Here is a 21,183-nt window from a genome sequence, read left to right as displayed (position 1 = left end):
AATGATTTTAGTTCCCATAAAACTTTTATATGTCGAATATTATTATTATATATATGCTTCTTAAGGTAGATATGAGCATTAAAGTCGTTTTCTGCAAGGGAATTTATAGATGGGATAGGATCAATTATGGATAGGGTCAATTATCGTTATAAAATTCTACAAAGAGATTTATGAGACCATAAAACATGTTTGTGCCGAATTTCACCGCTATTGATGCTTCTCTTAGCCAGTTATTAGCGACAAAGTCATTTTCTGAAGGGGACTTTATATGGGGGGTAGGGTCAATTATGAACCAATCCTTATAAAATTCTACGAAAAGATTTATGTCCTCATAAAACATGTTTTTGCCGAATTACAGCGCTATTTATGCTTCTGTTAGTCAGTTGTGAGCGATAAAGTCATTTTCTGAACGGTACTTTGTATGGGGGGTAGGGTCAATTATGGACCGATCCTTATGAAATTCTATGAAAAGATTTATGTCTATAGTCATGTATATAGAATACTAGCTAATACCCGGTGTGCTTTGCTACCCCAATCAAAATTAAAAACATAATCAGAAAATTTTTTATTTAGTTATTAAATTATGTAATTTTTCTTAAAGGTTTATTATAATTTCATTTGATATATATGTCATCAAATGAAATTATAATAAATATATATATTTTATTTAAATTCTAAAATAACAATATGCAAAACTATTTTCCTTCACAAAATGAAAGTATGCCATTAGTGTATTCAAACCTCAGAAGAATTTTTCGCTGTAAGGTCAAACTTAATTGGAAGTTCATAGTGGGTTAACGGGATTTTTAACATTAATTAATAGAAACTATTAACAAATGGGGTATCATAAGAAAGCTCCTTCGAAGTGCCATCGAATAATATGTAAATCAAGAACATCCATTTCGAAATTTTCGCGGTTTCCGAATAAAAGCATATTTTTTTGGAAAAACAAAAAATTGGTATTTAAACGGCTAACTTAATGGCCAAATTAAAAATTTTTCTGCGAAATGCACTGTTTAATGTGCATGAGTTAAATGCAGAAAGTTTGAATATATTAAAATACTTAAAACATGTTTCTTAAAAATACTAAAATACAAGATTCCTTTAATCATACAGAAATTAAATAAAATTTGACAAATTGTCAAAATAATCCGTATACTGTTCGGAAAAATTAAATCTTTTATTAATATTTTATAATTTTACGGAAGCTGCATTATGAATATTGGAGATTTTTACATTTACTAATGCGCTTTCGAAAGATCTTTAAAACCACTGTTGCCCTACTCCAGTGAACATTTATATCATAGTTTATAAAATAGACTCGAATGACCCATTAAAAATCAATATTTGTATTCCGAAATCTGCAAAATTTAAAGATTCTAGCTCTAATAGTTTCTTAAATATACGAATTTTTCTATTTAATATATGTGGGGGCTTCAAGCTCCCCAGATAAAGGTCCGCCTTGTTTCGACTGTTTTTTTATCGTTATTGGTAACGATAACGGTTTACAACTTTAAAAAAAGTCTAAAAATTTATTTTGTATATAATAGAAATATATATCATATTTAAAATAGCCACTTGTTGAGTCACCCAGTATGTTAATTTTATTAAACGGCAACAAAAAAAAATGAGCAAATATTTAAAACAAATATTAAATTTCCATTTTAAATAAAATTAGCAAATCTAGCAACACTTAATTTGAAATGGCACAATGAACAGTTGATGTATAATTCAAATAAACTTCTACAAAGAAAGATGCCAAAAAAAGAAACTATAAAATAAATTTATTTAAATTCTCACTTGACCAAGAAATTAAAATATTCAGACAAAGTCTAAGGATACGAAAGGCAGTAGGAACAAATAACAAGATTTTACAACAAATAATGAATACATTCAAGGACACACTTGTAGACAAACAGACAATACATTCATAGGAATTGTTATTTGTATTGTAAATAATGTTTCCCTACATTTGTAGATATTCATGTATATAATCATGAATATATACAAATGTGTTTAAACACACATATACGAGGGTCACTATTTAAGCCAATAGCTTAATTTTGATTATTTTTTTTTTAATAAACTAATGAAAAAATATTTACAGAAACTGTGTATATTTCACGATATAATGATAAAACAATTTTGGTAGAATAGCTTTTTCGCTCATTTCGTCAAAATCAAATTTAGAAGTATTACATTATTGGTCGATTATGGTCCCTATTTCCCGAACAATACTTTCAATTGGTTAGTTTACCTTCGTATACATGTGAATAAATGCATAAGTAACAAAACTAAAAGAACAAGTCAAAGGATACATTCTCCAAATGACAACGACAACATCACCATTACCAACCAACCATTTATTCACTCATTCATTTATTCACATTAAACATTCTAGACTGCAAAAAAAACCAATTTGAAAAGCAAATACAAATTCCAACACAATAAAATGAGTGAATGAATGAGCCGACCGAACGACCAAAAACAACAATTCTATGAAGGAAATGAAAAATAAAAATGTATTCATTCCATAGATGACACACATACATGATCAGGTGGCATCAGCATTGATAAATGATTGTATTTGTACGGGCAGAGTAGAGTTTCTGGTTTTTGTGAAATTTGAACATTTGAAATTCCATTAAAAGAAAATGTCACAGTAAACGTACCCTCACTCACACCTAACAACTCCAAAATATCGAAAGTTTTATTTCCTTTAAATATGTATGTATATATATTTGTACAAACATAATTGTATCGTAGTGTGTAGTGATTTTTTTTATATTGTTTTATTTAAAAAAATTTACTTGAAAATTTGTTATGACATACAACGATACGACATCCATTATGAATTTAGAAATTCAAATATTTTTGTTAAATACTTGGATCCCCTTACAATAAAGCGAATCCCACATATTCTTCGTAGAAACAATAGATAAGGAGTGATATAAGTTTAAGGAATAATTTCCAGGAATTTTCAATATTCGTACAAAAATCCCTATATTTTTGTCAGTTTAATATGATTGCCTTTTCAGTGGGAGTTGGGGTAAATGATGGTGGCATAAGTGGAACGAAATAAATGAAAATTTGTAAACATGCCTTAGTAAACACTCACACATTATATAAAGTAGTTGGTTTTTCAGATGTCCCAAAAATACATTCACATTTGTAAAAACAAACAAGTTAGAGTGCTATATTCGTCTGTGCCGAATCTTAAATACCCTCCACCAGCTACTTTTATGTTATTACTTTTCTAATTGATCAAATATTTGTAGAAATAAGATTTCTCATGTCTTTAATAGAAAAAATTCCAAAAGTTAAATCTATTACAATTCCAAGATTTATTGTGTGAAAGATTTAGAGATTTTCAAAATACAAATACATATATAATTATTTTCTACACAAAATTTGGTTCAACAAAAATTGATAATGCTCTTTAAATACGGTTAAAGCGCTTTTAGGGGCAGGAACTAATATAGGAGAAATAGAAGTATACAAAACTAATATTTTTTGCCAAATTATGTATTAATAGCATAATTTGGTAACTTTGTATGGGAGCTATGTCCAATTATGTATATAAAGACAAAATTTCAGAATTCTGTATCTATATCATTACTTGGTAATAATTATTGTTAATCTAAGTTATTTTCTGGACCTAGTATGAGAGCTATGACCAAATATGGACCGATCGTAAAACAATTTTATAGCGAATTTATGTATATAAGAGCAATATTTTTAATAAATGTATGGATATCAATGTTTGGTTATGAGTTATGTGCGTTTTTTCTGATTTTCGAAAGGGAACCTTGTATGTGTGTTTTTCTAAGAGGGACCTTGTGTGGGAGCTATGATCAATTATGGACCCATCGGAAAAAACATTTCACAATATTATTTCTCTATATATGAGCAACACTTGTGCCAAACTTTATATGGATATTTTAATTTAGTAATGAGTTATGTGCGTTTTAGTTATTTTCGGGAGAAGAGCTTGTATGGGAGCTATGACCAAATATGGACCGATCCAAAGAAACTGTCATGGTTATATTTCAGTATATAAAAGCAATACTTGTACCAAATTTTATATCGATATCTTGATTTACTAATGAGTTATGCGCGTTTATGGACTGATCCATAAAAACTTTCATTGTAATATTTCTGTATATAAGATCAATATTTGTACCAAATATTATATCGATATCTTAATTTAGTAATGAATTATGCGCGTTTAAGTGATTTTCGGGAGGGGACCTTGTATGGGAGCTATGACCAATTATGGACCGATCCAAAAGAACTTTCATTGTAATATTTCTGTATATAAGATCATTATTTGTACCAAATTTTACATCGATATCTTAATCTAGTAATGAGTTATGCGCGTTTAAGTGATTTTCGGTAGGGGACCTTGTATGGGAGCTATGACCAAATATGGACCGATCAAAAAAATCTTTCATTGTAATATTTCTGTATATAAAAGCAATACTTGTACCAAATTTTATATCGATATCTTGATTTACTAATGAGTTATGTGCGTTTAAGTGATTTTCGGGAGGGAACCTTTTATGGGAGCTATGACCAAATATGGACCGATCAAACAAATTTTTCATTGTAATATTTCTGTATATAAAAGCAATACTTGTACCAAATTTTATATCGATATCTTGATTTACTAATGAGTTATGAGCGTTTAAGCGATTTTCGGGAGGGGACCTTGTATGGGAGCTATGACCAATTATGGACCGATCCATAAAAACTTTCATTGTACCAAATATTATATCGATATCTTAATTTAGTAATGAGTTATGCGAGTTTAAGTGATTTTCTGGAGGGGACATTGTATGGGAGCTATGACCAATTATGGACCGATCCGAAAAAACTTTCATTTTACTATTCCTGTATATAAGATCATTATTTGTACCAAATTTTATATCGATATCTTAATTTAGTAATGAGTTATGCGCGTTTAAGTGATTTTCGGGAGGGGACCTAGTATGGGAGCTATGACCAAATATGGACGGATCCAAAAAATCTTTCATTGTAATATTTCTGTATATTAAAACAATACTTGTACGAAATTTTATATCGATATCTTGATTTACTAATGAGTTATGCGCGTTTAAGTGATTTTCGGGAGGGGACCTTGTATGGAAGCTATGACCAAATATGGACCGATCCAAAAAATCTTTCATTGTAATATTTCTGTATATAAGAGCAATACTTGCACCAAATTTTATATGGATATCTTAATTTTGTAATGAGTTATGCGGGTTTAACTGATTTTCGTGAGGGGACCTTGTATGGGAGCTATGACCAATTATGGACCGATCCAAAAAGCTTTCATTGTAATATTTCTGTAAATAAGAGCAATACTTATACCAAATTTTATATCGAAATCTTTATTTAGTAATGAGTTGTGCTCGTTTAAGTGATTTTCGGGAGGGGACCTTGTATGGGAGCTATGACCAATTATGGACCCACCAAAAAAAGTTTTATTCTGAATAAATTCTATTGCCATAAAATTTCAATTTCTAAAATTTTGTGAAGATATCGACATTACGACGGAAGTTATTAGCAAAAAACCAAATTTCCGGGAATTTGTACTTTTGTATGGGAGGTATATGAAATTATGGACCGGTTCTGGCGATTTTACTCAGAGATTAAGCTCTTGTGTGGAAACGAATATATGCCGATTTTTATGGAATTATCTTGCATAGTTTTCGAGAAAATTACATCAGAATTTGTAAAAAATGCCTATTTTTTCGAGGTTGTTTCAAATTTTGATTCATAACTTTTCCCGATGTGAACCGATTTAGTCCATTTTCAATACCAAACAACTTAGGAAAACGAAGAATATTTTGGGTGAATTTGGTTAAATTCTATTGCTTCGTTTTATCGTGAGCGTGTTTTACACAGACAGACGGACAGACGGACATAGCTAGATCGACTATAATATATATATATAATTGTTGGGTATATATAATTTGTTGGGTCTCAAGTGAATATTTCTTGGTGTTACACACGGAATGACAATCACCACTGATGGTGGTGGAGGGTATAAAAAAAATGTATGTACATATGTATACATACACACATAGAAGTAAATAATAAACATAACTGCTCACTGACCATTGTTTTTCAGTCACGATTGTAGTAATTCGGACACTCATTTTTATAACAACTCTTGCAGGCTCAGCAAGGTGCACTCACATATTCAAAAATGTATCTCTGTTACGATCTTCTGCAGATAATTTTTTTCGTGAATGGAGATTTTGACATACTTCTGAACATACTGAGAAATTATATATTAAGGATTGTGGAAATGCTAGATCCCAGTGTCAAGTACTGGAATGACAAAATAAGGACCACTGAGAAAATATCCGCTATTCACTATAAAACAATTCTGAATAGTTTAGGGAAGTTATATTTTTTTGTCTAGACTTTACGTGCACATGGTCTTCTTTTTAAAAACAAGTTCTGAAAAAAAGTTTTCTGCAAGTTCTCTGCTCTTAGGTTTTTAAAGTCACCTCGTTTAAGACCAAAGGTGTTTTAATTATTTTTAGACAATTGTGAACATACCTTTCCAAAATGAAAAAGCATTTATAGCGATGAAATTCGATATTAATAAGTTTTATAGAAGCTAATATATTTATGTCAAAATTTATGTATATCGGAATACCACCCAATATAAAGATTTACTAAAAACGGCAATATAGCAACAATATACAAATAAGCAAGTTTTAAAGGAACCCAAATTTCTTTGTCACATTTAAGAATTTATGAACTCCTCCTCGAAAATTACTTTATTACTCAAAAATTTCCTGCAAAATTCCAATTGAGCATCGAAATTCGACGTAAACAGCTTTTTTGGGAATTAAAGTCCTTTTGTCAAAATTTTTAAAGATCTGTTTTTTACGAACCACGGTTTTGTCTAGCCTCCAAATGATCCCTCAAAAAAATTACTTTAACGCTCATAACTTGGTGGAAAATGATAGTAAAGCAATAGAAAAAAAATAATAGCTTTAAAGCTTTATAACAAATATTGTAGAAACAAAAATCTCCTTAAAAATTTTGTTAAACGTCCGCCCACAATTGACTCAACAACCAGTACAAAGTTCAATTTCAGAAAATAAATTTATATCTTATAACTCATCAAAATTTTCGGAAGGTAATTGTGTCAAAACATAACAGTTCTTGCAGTTGTGGTTTATTAAAACCGTGTAGAAATCAAAATAAATACGAAAAAATTACGTTTTGAAATACATTATTCACTACTTTAAATAATGTAGAGACCAGATATGATATTTTGTGAATTCTAAATTAAAAAGTTCTCAATTTAAATTCAATAGAAAAAGTTATAATTTAGGACATAACCTTATATTTAGGGCATTTTTGAGAGAAGTTTCAAACCGTTGTTCCTCTATTTTAAAAAATAATATGCTTTCAGCTGACAGCAAAAAAATGTCTCCTGGGTAATTTGAAATGCGTTTTGGAAATAAAAACATGTTGAGAGTAATGAATAAAGGGAAGAAATTTCAGTTTCTTAACCAACACCATCATTTAATAAAAATTTAAAAAAGGACCATAGAAATATAACGTAGTATATAAATACGTAGTATATACTCTGTGGAGTCGAATCGATTACCTTTATATAGAGACATTTTAACCCACATCCAAGACACAAACATACACACATTAAAACGATAAGGACATTGCCATCGAAATTTTATTTGGAATTCACACATCCTTTGTAGATTTAACAACACTCACAGACACTAAAATATGTGTATATACTTACATAAGTATGTATTTGTTTACATCCTTAAATTTTTGAGAAAAATTATGCAGAAACAAAAAAAATGGAAAACAACAATAATGAAAAATGAAGATGAATAAGAAGAGCTTGTTGATAATAAGCTCTCATGTTGATTGTTGATAAAAAAAGGAAACACTTAAAGGTAATTTCTTTACCATATTGTTGTTGTTATTGCTTCTTTTGTTGTTGTCGATTTTACTGTTGTTTATTTATTTAGAATGTTAGTACATGCAAGTATTTATTCTAAATGAGTAAAATGTAATTTAATTTAACAATAATACTTACAATGTTTTTACATTCTTTGATTTCTCACACATAACAATCTCACATATAACAATCAACCTTTGTGTACGTCTTTTGAATACGGTAAATTCTTTTAAATAAATATTTATCAATTAGAAATAAAGATGCATACTTTTAGAGTGTTTTAATGTTAGTGATTTTAGTGCATACTTAAATGAAGACTTTGAAAAAACAATTTGAATCAATTTGAATGCTATTGTTATTGTTTTAAACTTTACACTATTCAATTGTCTACGAGTATTATTATTTCGACAGACACATGAGTGCCCTTAGAAAATAATTTTATTGGCATTTTTTACATTTTACATACTTTTATAAGATTTTTCATTAGATTCATTAAATAAAATTTACCTTTAGGCAAATGCATAAGGTATCATAAGATTTTTAATGAAAAGATAATATTATTTTTTACTCACATGTAATTGCTACAATCAACTTCTGTACATGTTTTACCATTTTCTCATTGTTTTTATTAAATTATTTTATTTTGCAGATAAAATGCATTTTTAAGAGGAATGCTTTAAAATTTTTAAATATTTTTTAAAAACAACACATGAACTCTTAGATAATTGTTAATGTACATATATTAGGCTCAGGTTGGGACTTTTTTCCAAAAAAAAAAAAAAAATACCATTAATTAATAGTGGAAATATTGTTTACTGGTAATTTTTGCAACAAAAAATCTCATATGACCTAGTTGCAGATTCTTTTATCACACATGATTTCGTTTAAACATATTGTACTAAGAACAGATTTTCAATAGCTAATGGAGAACTGGGGACCGCTCCAATTTTTTTCTCGTGTTCAGTAGACATCCATTGAAAGCTATTTCTAATTGATATTTAAAAAAGTCTGTTCCTCGGGATTCTCTTAGTAGACAGGTGTTCTAAGCGTACACAATATTTATGATGTTCATTTTTATTTATACATTAAATTTTTCATATCTATATCTAAAATTCTTATTTTTTTGGGTTATATAAACATTTAAATATTACATTAATTGTGTCTGGAATGTATAAATTTAATTTAAACAATTCACTGACTATTTCACCGTTTCAAATATGCCAGGCTCCTTAAAATATGCTGCAATTAATTTCATAAATAAATTTGAATGTGTGTTTTGAAGGTAAATGGAATTTATAACAGCTTCAGCTTGTTTGAATTTAAATTGCACATAAATAATTAAAAAATTAGCCATTTACAGTGGTGTTACAACAACTCGCATAATGTGACCTCCCAGCAGGCAGTCGACTAACAATACTTCAGGTCAAAGCTTTAACCCCTCAGAGGCCACAACAAAGTAGAAACAATCATACTACCATCACATCAAACCACCCACAAAACAGTTACTTAATGACCATTTTAAAACAATGACAACAATAAAAATAAAAATTATAAAATGCAATAAACATTTGTTAACAAAAAGTTAAGAAAATTACAAAACACCTCGTCTATAGGATCGTTTAAAAAGTCCCATTGGATAAATAACGCTAAATGATGGTGACTATGCTCCAACAACAAGAACACACACATAACTCTAGCGAAAACAAAAAACATAAACATTTTAAAGGAAAAGGAAAAACACACGAAGGCGAAAACGTGTAGACATTGAATATGGATATATTCCTGTTCATTTAAATGAAGGGTCTTGTTTTTGCTTTAGACAAGCATTTTGGACAAAACAAAAACAAGTTAGAGTGCTATATTCGGCTGTGCCGAATCTTAAATACCCTCCACCAGCTACTTTTATGTTATTAATTTTCTAATTGATCAAATATTTGTAAAAATACGTTTTCTCATGCCTTTAATAGAAAAAATCCCAAAAGTTAAATCTATTACAATTCGAAGATTTATTGAACATTATAAATTTAGTAATTTGCATGTAATTTGTATATATGTGTGTGAAAGATATAGAGATTTTCAAAATACAAATACATATATAATTATGTTCTACACAAAATTTTGTTCAACACAAATTGACAATGCTCTTTAAATACGGTTAAAGCGCTTTTAGGGTCCTTCCCCTAATATAGGAGAAATATAAGTATTCAAAACTAATATTTTTGTAAAATTATGTATCAATAGCTTAATTTGGTAATAAGTAATGTGCGTTTAAGACATTTTCGTAAAATGACTTTGTATGGGAGCTATGTCCAATTATGTATATAAAGACAAAATTTACGAATTCTGTATCTATATCATTACTTGGTAATAAATATTGTGATTCTAAGTGATTTTATGGACCTAGTATGAGGGCTATGACCAAATATGGACCGATCGTAAAACAATTTTATAGTGAATTTATGTATATAAGAGCAATATTTTTGATAAATGTATGGATATCAATATTTGGTTATGAGTTATGTGCGTTTTTTATGATTTTCGGAAGGGAACCTTGTATGGGAGCTATGACCAATTATGGACCGATCCAAAAAAACTTTCATTGTAATATCTCTGTATATAAGAGCAAAACTTGTACCAAATTTTATATCGATATCTTTGGTAATGAGTAATGCGCGTTTAAGTGATTTTCGGGAGGGACCTTATATGGGAGCTATGACCAATTATGGACCGATCCAAAAAAACTTTCAATGTAATATTTATGTATATAAGAGCAATACTTGTACCAAATTTTATATCGATATCTTTGGTAATGAGTAATGCGCGTTTAAGTGATTTTCGGGAGGGGACCTTGTATGGGAGCTATGACCAATTATGGACCGATCCAAAAAAACTTTCAATGTAATATTTATATATATAAGAGCAATACTTGTACCAAATTTTATATCGATATCTTAATTTAGTAATGAGTTATGTGTGTTTAAGTGATTTTCGGGAGGCGACCTTGTATGGGAGCAATGACCAAATATGGACCGATCGAAAAAATTTTTCATTGTAATATTTCTGTGTATAAGAGCAATACTTGTACCAAATTTAATGTCTATATCTTAATTTAGTAATGAGTTATGCGCGTTTAACTGATTTTCGGGAGGCGACCTTGTATGGAAGCTATGACCAATTATGGACCGATCCAAAAAATCTTTCATTGTAATATTTCTGTATATAAGAGCAATACTTGTACCAAATTTTATATCGATATCTTAATTAAGTAATGGGTTATGTGCGTTTAAGTGATGTTCGGGAGGGGACCTTGTATGGGAGCTATGACCAAATATGGACCGATCGAAAAAATCTTCAATTGTATTATATTTGTATATAAGAGCAATATTTGTACCAAATTTTATATCGATATCTTAATTTAGTAATGAGATATACGCGTTTAAGTGATTTTCGGGAGGGGACCTTGTATGGGAGCTATGACCAATTATGGACCCATCTAAAAAATTTTTCCTCTAAATAAATTCTATTGTCATAAAATTTTAATTTCTATAATTTTGTGAAGATATCTACATTACGACGGAAGTTATTAACAAAAAACCAAATTTCCGGGAATTTGTACTTTTGTATGGGAGGTATATGAAATTGTGGACCGATTTTACTCAAAGATTAAGCTCTTGTGTGGAAACGAATGTGTGCCAATTTTTATGGAATTATCTTGCATAGTTTTCGAGAAAATTACATCAGAATGTGTAAAAAATGCCTATTTTTTTCGAGGTTGTTTCAAATTTTGATTCATAACTTTTCCCGATGTGAACCGATTTTGCCCATTTTCAATACCAAACAACTTAGGAAAACAAAGAACATTCTGGGTGAATTTGGTTAAATTCTATTGCTTCGTTTTATCGTGAGCGTGTTTTACACAGACAGACGGACAGACGGACATAGCTAGATCGACTCAGAATTTGATAAGGACCCAGAATATATATACTTTGTTGGGTCTCAGATGAGTATTTCTTGGTGTTACACACGGAATGACAAAGTTATATATACCCTCTATCACCACTGATGGTGGTGGAGGGTATAAAAACACAATAAATAAACAAAAACTCAAAACAATAACAACCAACAAAATAGAATAAATGAACGGTATGAATGACGGGCTGAATGAATGAACGACTGAGTAGATTATGGTTTTGCACTTATATATCTACCGTTATATTTAAAGGGTATATTATGATTATTATTGCGTTTGTAGAACCTTGATATATAGAAGCGAAGTCAACGCCTCCAAAACTTATACTATCCAAAAATACAGAGCATTTAGCGTATATGCTGCTTGAGTATAAGTGGTGCATGGGTAAATTCTACATCATATAGCTACCAGGCTACTTGGGAGTAGTCGTCAACGAATGTACTAGCTTTAAAGAGAAGTGAGCTCGTTAAAGCAAAAACATATGATACAATGAGGACAGAATTAAAAATATGGGGCCCAAGAAAGTGCAGCAGAATTAAAATTCTGGGGCACTTTCTTTGCATTTTTGGAAGTGATATTATTCTGTATTTAAAATTCCTCACGAAATCTAATTAGAAAATGTAAGGAATTACGGCCAAGGAAACTAAATTTCTGAACATCTGACGATAATAAATTTACTTTTCATTAAAAGTAGCACACAAAAGTCCCCATAGAGGCCTGGGTGTATTTTTTCTCCTATCAACCTAACCTACAGCCTACGTATTTTTCAGTATTTTGAATGGCATCCTGAATCAGATGGTCCCGTTACAGTTTAGTCTATGTACCTATACATACGTATATTTTCATCTGCCTAAAACACCGAAAATATATGTCAATAGGAAGTTGCTGTATTTTCGTACTACTTTCAATGAACTTAACTTCTAACTTTACTCTTCTGAATATATTGAAAATGTGACAATATTACGTCTCTTTGATGATTAAATTCTAGCAGATATCCGATATAGAATCATTTTCAAATTTTCCCAAGGTTTTCAATTAAGTAATATCTGATTTATCTTTAACTTTACTAGTTTATTAAATATTATTCTATAAAATAATCCAATCAAGAATCTTAATCGAGTCTCAGGAAAAAATGCTTATCATTATGAGAGCGAATGCCTCAAACCTTGAAAATGTCAAAGGTTCATGGGATTAAAGTCACGTACAAAACTTATTTCTTCATGAATGGGGGAACTCATCTGTTGCTGCTTCACAGTGGCGCAGAGACATTTGTACTATAATTAGGCTACTTGGATTTTGCTCCTCTATGCGTATAATTAGTCCGACCTGTTTTAATAAGTAATTCCTTTATAATAATCCTACAACTACTAATGAAATTTTGACAAGTAAAAAACTCCACTTAATGTTTGTGGTGGGTATTTGAAATTCGTTTTTGCCGTTAGAAAATATTCTTAATTGTTAGTGTGTTATTTTCTTAGTTGTTTCTTGTTATTGTTGTTTGTTTTGTTATTAGAATTTTAAGGGGTTTTTGAATGTTATATGGACCAACCAAGGAAGAATTTGTATTTAACACGTAAATGTTTATTTATTTTTGTTAAACTTTTCACGGGCCTACACGCAAATACTACACGTTTGCAAAAGAAACCTTTTTTCATCCATCCAGGGTAGATGTTAAAGGGCTTTGTGTTGTTGTTGGAGTTTTTATTCTTGGCCATGTTTAAAGTTAAATTTTAATTAAATCAAGTTGTTTAGAATGCAAGGCAGGAAAGCGTCCATACAAATAAACGACACTCATGGGATTCTTTAGAGGTGAGTGTATGTGTTTATGTATGAGTGCGTGTAGCTGTGTTTCTATGTCTATGTTCTTCATTGTATAGGCCTTCTTTACAGAATCCACAGACAACGCAGTCTGGCTGTTGGCAACATCAGTTTTCGTTTGCATAACCTACACAATTTTGTGGCATTACAAGTTAATGCTGGTATTTAAGAACAATTTCCAAAAATAGATAGATACACATAATTGACTCTGAAATGTAGCGTTTTCCCAAATACAACTGGAAGCTCAACTCTTTTGACGTCAATCGTACATATGTATGTATGTAAGTACAATGTACATTGTACATACATTTGTATGTATATCCCTTTGAATGAACAAGTGGCATGTGGTGGTTGCTATGTTTGCAAGAATTTCGAAACAATACTATAATACTTTGACAAATTTCCATATTCGAGTCAAATACCACTTTTGGTATTTTTGTCAGTTTGTTGTTTCAAGTATTAAGACTTCACTACAATGACACCTCTGAAAGAAATTTTAATTTAAACGAAAAAGTAGTCGAATCTCATTATTCAAATATGGGGAAGTCGGTATTTTTTTCAAAGGTAAGCAGATCAACTTGTTAATTTGCTATTGCGAATAGAATATTATTGTGGGCTGTTTAGAATATGTGTATGTATGTGCACCTACGTTCTTTCTTTTACTTTGACGTTTATTATTAAGATCAGTCTTGGAAGTTTGAAATTACTTAACTAATTAAACAACTTCAAAATCATTAAACACGGAAGTTTTTTAATGGTTTGATATTTAAATTGTAAAAATATTTTACGCTATAACCTTGTTTATACCAAATTATCAGTGATGACTTTTATATTACGAACAGATTGTAATGTAAATAAACTAAAATTAGCATGTCCCAATGTAAAGTATCATATGTTCGGTTAATACTTTTCATTCCTGTTTTGGTGAATATATATTCCTTGAAGTTCTAATTTATGGTTGATTTGTACAAAACAGACCTTCTAGTTGTTGTTGTTAAGCATTTAAGCAAATATAAAAACGTTTATCCTTTGACTACATAAATACTTTTTGCAAAGGAAGAGCAGGGAGTTGATATCTTAACAAATAATTAATGCACAATATTTTTTACATGTTCTTCTTTCTCTTTTAATTTTTTTCTTTCAATTTTAGAAGTTTGTTATCTGGTGAAAACAATGACCCATTTATGGATTGCCGTCATAATTAACACCTGCAAAAATATTAATTATTATATTTTTATGTACGCAGTAAATTAGAAAATATTTTCAATCAAGAAAAAGGAAAAAGTTTTTGTTTTTCTTTTTATATATTGGTAGTGGGGGAAGGGTATCCTGGTAGTAGATCTTAATAGTTTTGGTTTACCTATTTCATTTAAGCCGTCAAAAAAATTCAAAATCAGAAAGGTTTAACGTTCTTGTTCACATCGGCTACTTTCTTATCGATATTCAGTGTATAATGATGGCGACCAAACTGATTGCGTCAAGTGTATTCTCGGCCTTTTCTTAAAAATCATTTAATCTGAACTCGAACTAGGGACCCGTATATTCTGATACATCAAAAACCGGTAGACCACTGGGCAGAGTTTCGGATTTTGTCTTGTCCCGGTTATAAGAGAAGTCCCTTAGGTATACACGTGGTGGCTGTGGTTTAAACCCAAACTCGCGGGAAAAAATTACGTGTACTTCGTTATCAGGGTCTATTCTCCTTATAAAATATTTGCACAGTAAGTAGATGCTTATTTTGGTGTACCGATTACTTCTCTTAGTGTTGTTGTTGACGAACCAACAGATGCCATCTTACCTGTGTGGTTGTAAACTATGGTGATGTTTTTGCATCTCGCAAAATCATGTAGAATTATCACTAAATTTTACGAAAAGTCTTTCAATTTGGCCATAACAATTCGAGGTCTTTTAGTGCTTAAAATGATTTCTCCATAATTTAAAATGTCTTAAACCGAGAGGCTAAAGTGGTTCTTGATGAATTCCTGAGGAATTCCTTATACCTTATAATAATGTCTAAGTTGAAACAGAGAGTGAGTATATTCTTATTTAATAATAACAACATCCAACTTTAATCAGGCTTCCTCCCTTAGTCTGCTAGTTGTTAAGAGTTATCACGCACCAAAAATTATCTTTTCTTATATACAGTTTCTCATTGTTCCTTCCTTTTGTTAATATTATGTTTCTTTTCTTTATTTTTCAGCTTCAACGGATGCCAAACATTTGCCAACTTTACAATCACCAAACCTGCCAACGAACACTACTACTTCAGCTTCTACGAACAATACAACAGCAACAACAACGGAAACTCAATCAACCGTTATAATTTCATTTAAATCATCCCAAACACCTGTTCAATCTCAGACACCATTCTCAAATGCTGGGACATTCGAACAGCAGCATCACTTCCACCAGCCGCAGCAACAGCAGCACTTGCATTTAGAACAGCAATATTCCGCATTAAACAATGACGATACGATAACAGAAACAATGACACACACAGCAACGCCTTCGCTGGCGAACACCAGTCACATTAGTACAACAGCGCAAATGGGTTCACCAATCTGTACGCCAAGAACTCCCAAAAACAATGTACTGAAAAAAGTGGCATCTTTTACACTTGAAAAGTCAGCGGGTGGCAGTGCTAATAGTAAAATCAATAATGGTGATCCCAGCTCGGGCATGTCAGGACAAATGGAAAATATCGGCTCGAAACGTTCAACATTTGTGCCAGAAAAGTTAAGCTTCGCTGCATATGAAAAGTTTGAAGGTAAGTTTAAGTTAGTTGAGTTAAAGCAAAAAATACAGCACCAACAACATAGTGTGAGCAGAATGTGTTTTCATATTAATAAGTTACTTTCGTTTGCACTTTCGTTACTTATCATCAATGCTTATACATACATACATATATACATACATACATACATACATACATACATACATACATACATACATACATACATACATACATACATACATACATACATACATACATACATACATACATACATACATACATACATACATACATACATACATACATACATACGTACATACATACATACATACATACATACATACATACACATGCATTAAATGCTTTTTATCCAACAATTCTGGTTGAAACTATTGTGAACTAAAAAATTTTCTTCGAATTTAATATTAACTCAGGAATGGTGTATAAAATATATGGATTTAAATGTAAAGTTCTAAACTCTTAACTCGAATTGGCCTCCGTTAAATTACCTGGGACATAAAATGTAAACATTTTTTTTTACATTACAAATTGGGGTCATATAATATTATCAATAAAAGGCTTACTGATATCTTCTGAAGCTGCTGGGTCTTTACCAAATATTTCTTTTCAATAAGGATGGGTACATTTTAATTCTTCCAAATCTTATTTACTTAAACAAGTATAAAACAAATAAGAAAAAAAAACAAAACATTTCTACAAAAAACTTTTGTTTAAATCGTCAAAAATCAATTGAAACTAGGTATGTGTATGAATTGAATTCCACCTACAATTAGTTTTATTTTCTGTTGAAAAGATTCAAAACTTTATGTTGTTTTGTCGTAAATTTTCTTTAGAAATACTTTGAGTTATTGAACCATTTTATTATGGTTTAAATTAAGGTAGAACGCACCAATTAACTTTTAACTTTAAACAAACACTTATTTTTTCTAATACAAATTTAGCTATTTTCGTGGACTTACGTAATGTACGTTCACATTCTGCAACATAAATTAGTTGCCTTGCTTCTTCTTGCCCTAGAACCCCTTAGTAATTCTATCGCATTGCACTAATAGATCGGACTGGCTGTGTACTTGGTATAAAGCTATTAACTTTTTATACCCTACACCACTATAGCGGGGAGGGTATTATACGTTTGTGCTGATGTTTGTAACATACCCGTCCGTCCGGCTGGGTGGCTGGCTGGCTGTCCATGTAAACCTTGTGCGCAAGGTACAGGCCGCAATTTTCAAGATAATTTGATGAAATTTGGACCAAGCATGTTTTTGGCACAGGGACGAAGCCTATTGAAAATGGTTGAAATCGGTCCATTATTTCACCTAGCCCCCATACAAACCCCCTTCAAAAAATGTCTTAAACGTCTAAAATTGACTTGTAACCATTTGTATCGCAATGAAACTCAACAAAATTAACTGTTATTTAAAAATATATCCTTTTCCCAAATTTACCGAGGATCGGCCCATATTTGACCTATACAAAGACTCATTTAGAAATTTTTGCTTAATATTTGCTTAAATATTTTGGAATTATGATAATATTCAACATAAAAGATTCTTTATAAAAAATAAAATTTTTTAAAATATACTCATGGTGTAGGGTATTGTATGGTCGGCCATGCCCGACTATACTTTCCTACTTGTTTTAATTATATTCCTATTATGAAATTAAGGGTAGGATAAATTTTCTGATGGTGATTCGGGAGAAGAGCTTTGACAACATCCTTAACCAAAAGCGTATTTTGTGTAAAGCACGTTGCGGATCTAAGGGCTCTGTTTTTACAGCTTTGGAGTATGTTTTTCTCTCAGAATTCACACTTACTCTTCGTAGTTTATGACAGACTGGCCAAGCATGTTGGGAGTTTAGAAATTATAATAAACGTGTTTTAAGATTGTATCCGAAGTTTCAGCAGCAGATTTTACTCAGGTTCTGTCAGATCTCTTAATATAGTTAGAATTTAGTCTGTGTTGACCTTTGAAATTTAAAGAGTAACAGCAATCATCTAAAATTGTTGCGTAAAATAATATACATATTATTCGCATTGCAAAGTTTTAAACTACAAGATATTATTTTCATTTCAACATCAAATCAAATTAAAATTACTTGAAAATTTCCATCTAATTATCAAGTAGAGAGCAAACTAATTATAACATTGAGGCTTTATCAATTATATAAAACTGTTAAGTTTGTTTATTTGCTTGACAGGACCACTCTTTATACTACTCCTACTGCGCATCACAAATATGTAAAATTACAGCAACATTTGATAATTTAATGTGGTTCGTTCATCCTGTTCATTTTTTGACCACTCCATCTGATAGTATTGGAGCAATCTAAAATTGGTTGGTTATTTTTTTGTTTTGGTCTTTTGTATGAATATAGACAAATACGCTGCTTTAATAGACTGTTTTAGTGAAAAAGAAAATGTAAACATTTTGACAAATTATGACCATCAATAGTAGAACCATCATGGATGGTTGAATATCCATTCATTCATCTATTTGACAACTTTTTCCCTCATAGTTTTTTGTTATTTTTTTTTCTTTTTGCACAATTTCTCATGTTGACATTCTTGACAAATAAATCAGATTTTGAACAACGTCTGATTTTTTTTTTGCCCACTCCTTCCGCAGCACACGCACATTTTCAATGGAAAAATTGTTGATATTTTTGTTTTCCCCAACATTTAACAACTTGTCTGCTTTTTGCACCAACAAATATTGTTTGTATTTCCAGTGAAGGGAACACGTTGCGAAAAAAGTACTACGAGTTGTTTGTTTGAATAAAAAAAAAAACAAATTTACGAATTGGCAAAAGAATGGAAGAATGTCCGCATTTAGGCTGCAATAATGCGAAATAGAACGGATGCAATTCTACAACAGTACAACAGTATTTAGATGTTTACTTTTGGTTTTTCTTTTCACGGGATCAAGTGTAGAACTTCACTGTAAAAATCTCATAAACATGACTGAATGCACACAATCATGCATTTTCATAGAAAACATTGATTAATATGGCGACCAGTCTATAGATGATGTTGTGGAAATATTCTTTCTCTATATATTTTACTTTACAGTTCATAACATTAAAGAGTGAATTGATTTTGTATTGAACTGTCTTTAAAATTTTTAATAAATTTAAGGTTTTTATACATATTTTAAAATTTTCTTGGAAATGTTAATAGAACTTCTTTAAGACATTCTAATTCCTTTTATGAGGATTTGAAATGTAATTGAGAGGAGAATACAAGCAACTTAAGGTATGAGTACAATAGTATTTACTTGTATTCTCACTTTTGAAAGATATTGTAAAAGTTTTTAGTCGTGTTCTTTGGATCATGTCTCCTTCATCGGCTTTTGGAGTATGATTTCGAAAACTTAGAAAACGCTGTTAACGATTAGATATAGTATGTGTAACATTTGTTCTAATTTGTCAGTTCAAAGGTCGTAAGTTCAATTCACATCAAAGATTAAAGCAAAGGTTCGAGAACTTCAGTTCGACATGTGAAATTCAATTTGAGATTTAAATGTCCTTTCTTCCTCCGTTGAATACAAAAAAAAACAAGTATGAAAGTATAGTCGGGCATGGCCGACCCTACACCACGAGTATATTTTTAAAATTTTTACTTTTTATAAAGAAACTTTTATGTTGAATATTATTCCAAAATATTTAAGCAATTTAGTTTTTTATTAATAAAAAACTAAAATTTTTAAATGAGGCTTTCTATAGGTCAAATATGGGCCGATCCTTACGAAAATCTGCAGTGTCATTTATACTTATTTAAAACTTATTTGTGCCAATTTTTAGAGAGTTCAAATCGGGAGGTACGGTTGTATGGGGACTAGGTGAAATAATGGACCGATTTCAACCATTTTTAATAGGCTTCGTCCCTGTGCCAAAAAACATGCTTGGTCCAAATTTCATCAAATTATCTTGAAAATTGCGGGCTGAATCGATCGATATACTTTAAGGTGTGTATTGGACCAATATATTTGTATGTTACAAACATCAGCACAAACGTAGTGGTGTAGAGTATAGCAATATTTATTAATTAAATTAACCAACACGAATAAATTCCTTCAATTGACTGCCCAACATTAGTTAGAAACTAATAAAATACATAAACGAAAACATGAATGACTAAATGAATATTTCTTTATTCATTTGTGCCAAAAGGCATTATAACACGAATCTTATTTTCGATTTAAGGCGAGAACATGGTATAAGTAATAAAATTTGTTTACACTTTGCCATTGCCACAACCAAGGCCTTCTGGCAACAATCATAATCTAATGGGAAAATAGCCCCAATCGATCTAGTCTATACTAAATATTTTGTACTACTAACATCATCGACAACCACCAGCAACCATCATCACTTACACCTTCACTGTCCAAAATAATTCCAGTTATCTTTCGTTGAGCACAGCCTTAAGAAAAAGAATAATGAATTTAATTTTAAAGAATAAGGACGAACGTAGTAAAAAACGAGAGAACATGATTGAATGGAAAAAAATAGGGAAAAGAAATGAGAAAAAGTGTACAACAACGAAATTTAATGAAACATGTTTCCAATAGACATCACCAGGGAAACCATAATATGCAAATGCATGTTTTTTGTGGTGCGTCGTATGGACTCGTGGATAAGATATTTATACGTTTCACACCAATTTAAGAATTTTGGCAT

At 30.6% G+C, this 21,183-nt stretch overlaps 1 protein-coding gene across 8 annotated transcripts in view; it reads left to right on the top strand.

The window, feature by feature from the left end:
- Positions 1-21,183, top strand: part of LOC111674912 (protein cappuccino) — a 117,625-nt gene that overhangs the window by 64,129 nt on the left and 32,313 nt on the right. For all 8 annotated transcript variants that reach the window (XM_046947223.1, XM_046947224.1, XM_046947234.1 and 5 more), the window contains one exon: positions 15,949-16,515. In XM_046947223.1, the coding sequence (XP_046803179.1) occupies positions 15,949-16,515 (567 nt within the window). The remainder of the gene's footprint in view (positions 1-15,948; positions 16,516-21,183) is intronic.

This window comes from Lucilia cuprina, chromosome 2, assembly GCF_022045245.1.
Source record: "Lucilia cuprina isolate Lc7/37 chromosome 2, ASM2204524v1, whole genome shotgun sequence".
NCBI classification, from domain to species: domain Eukaryota; kingdom Metazoa; phylum Arthropoda; class Insecta; order Diptera; family Calliphoridae; genus Lucilia; species Lucilia cuprina.
The sequence above is the reverse complement of the archived record's forward strand: the minus strand, read 5'-3'. Positions and strand labels throughout refer to the sequence as shown.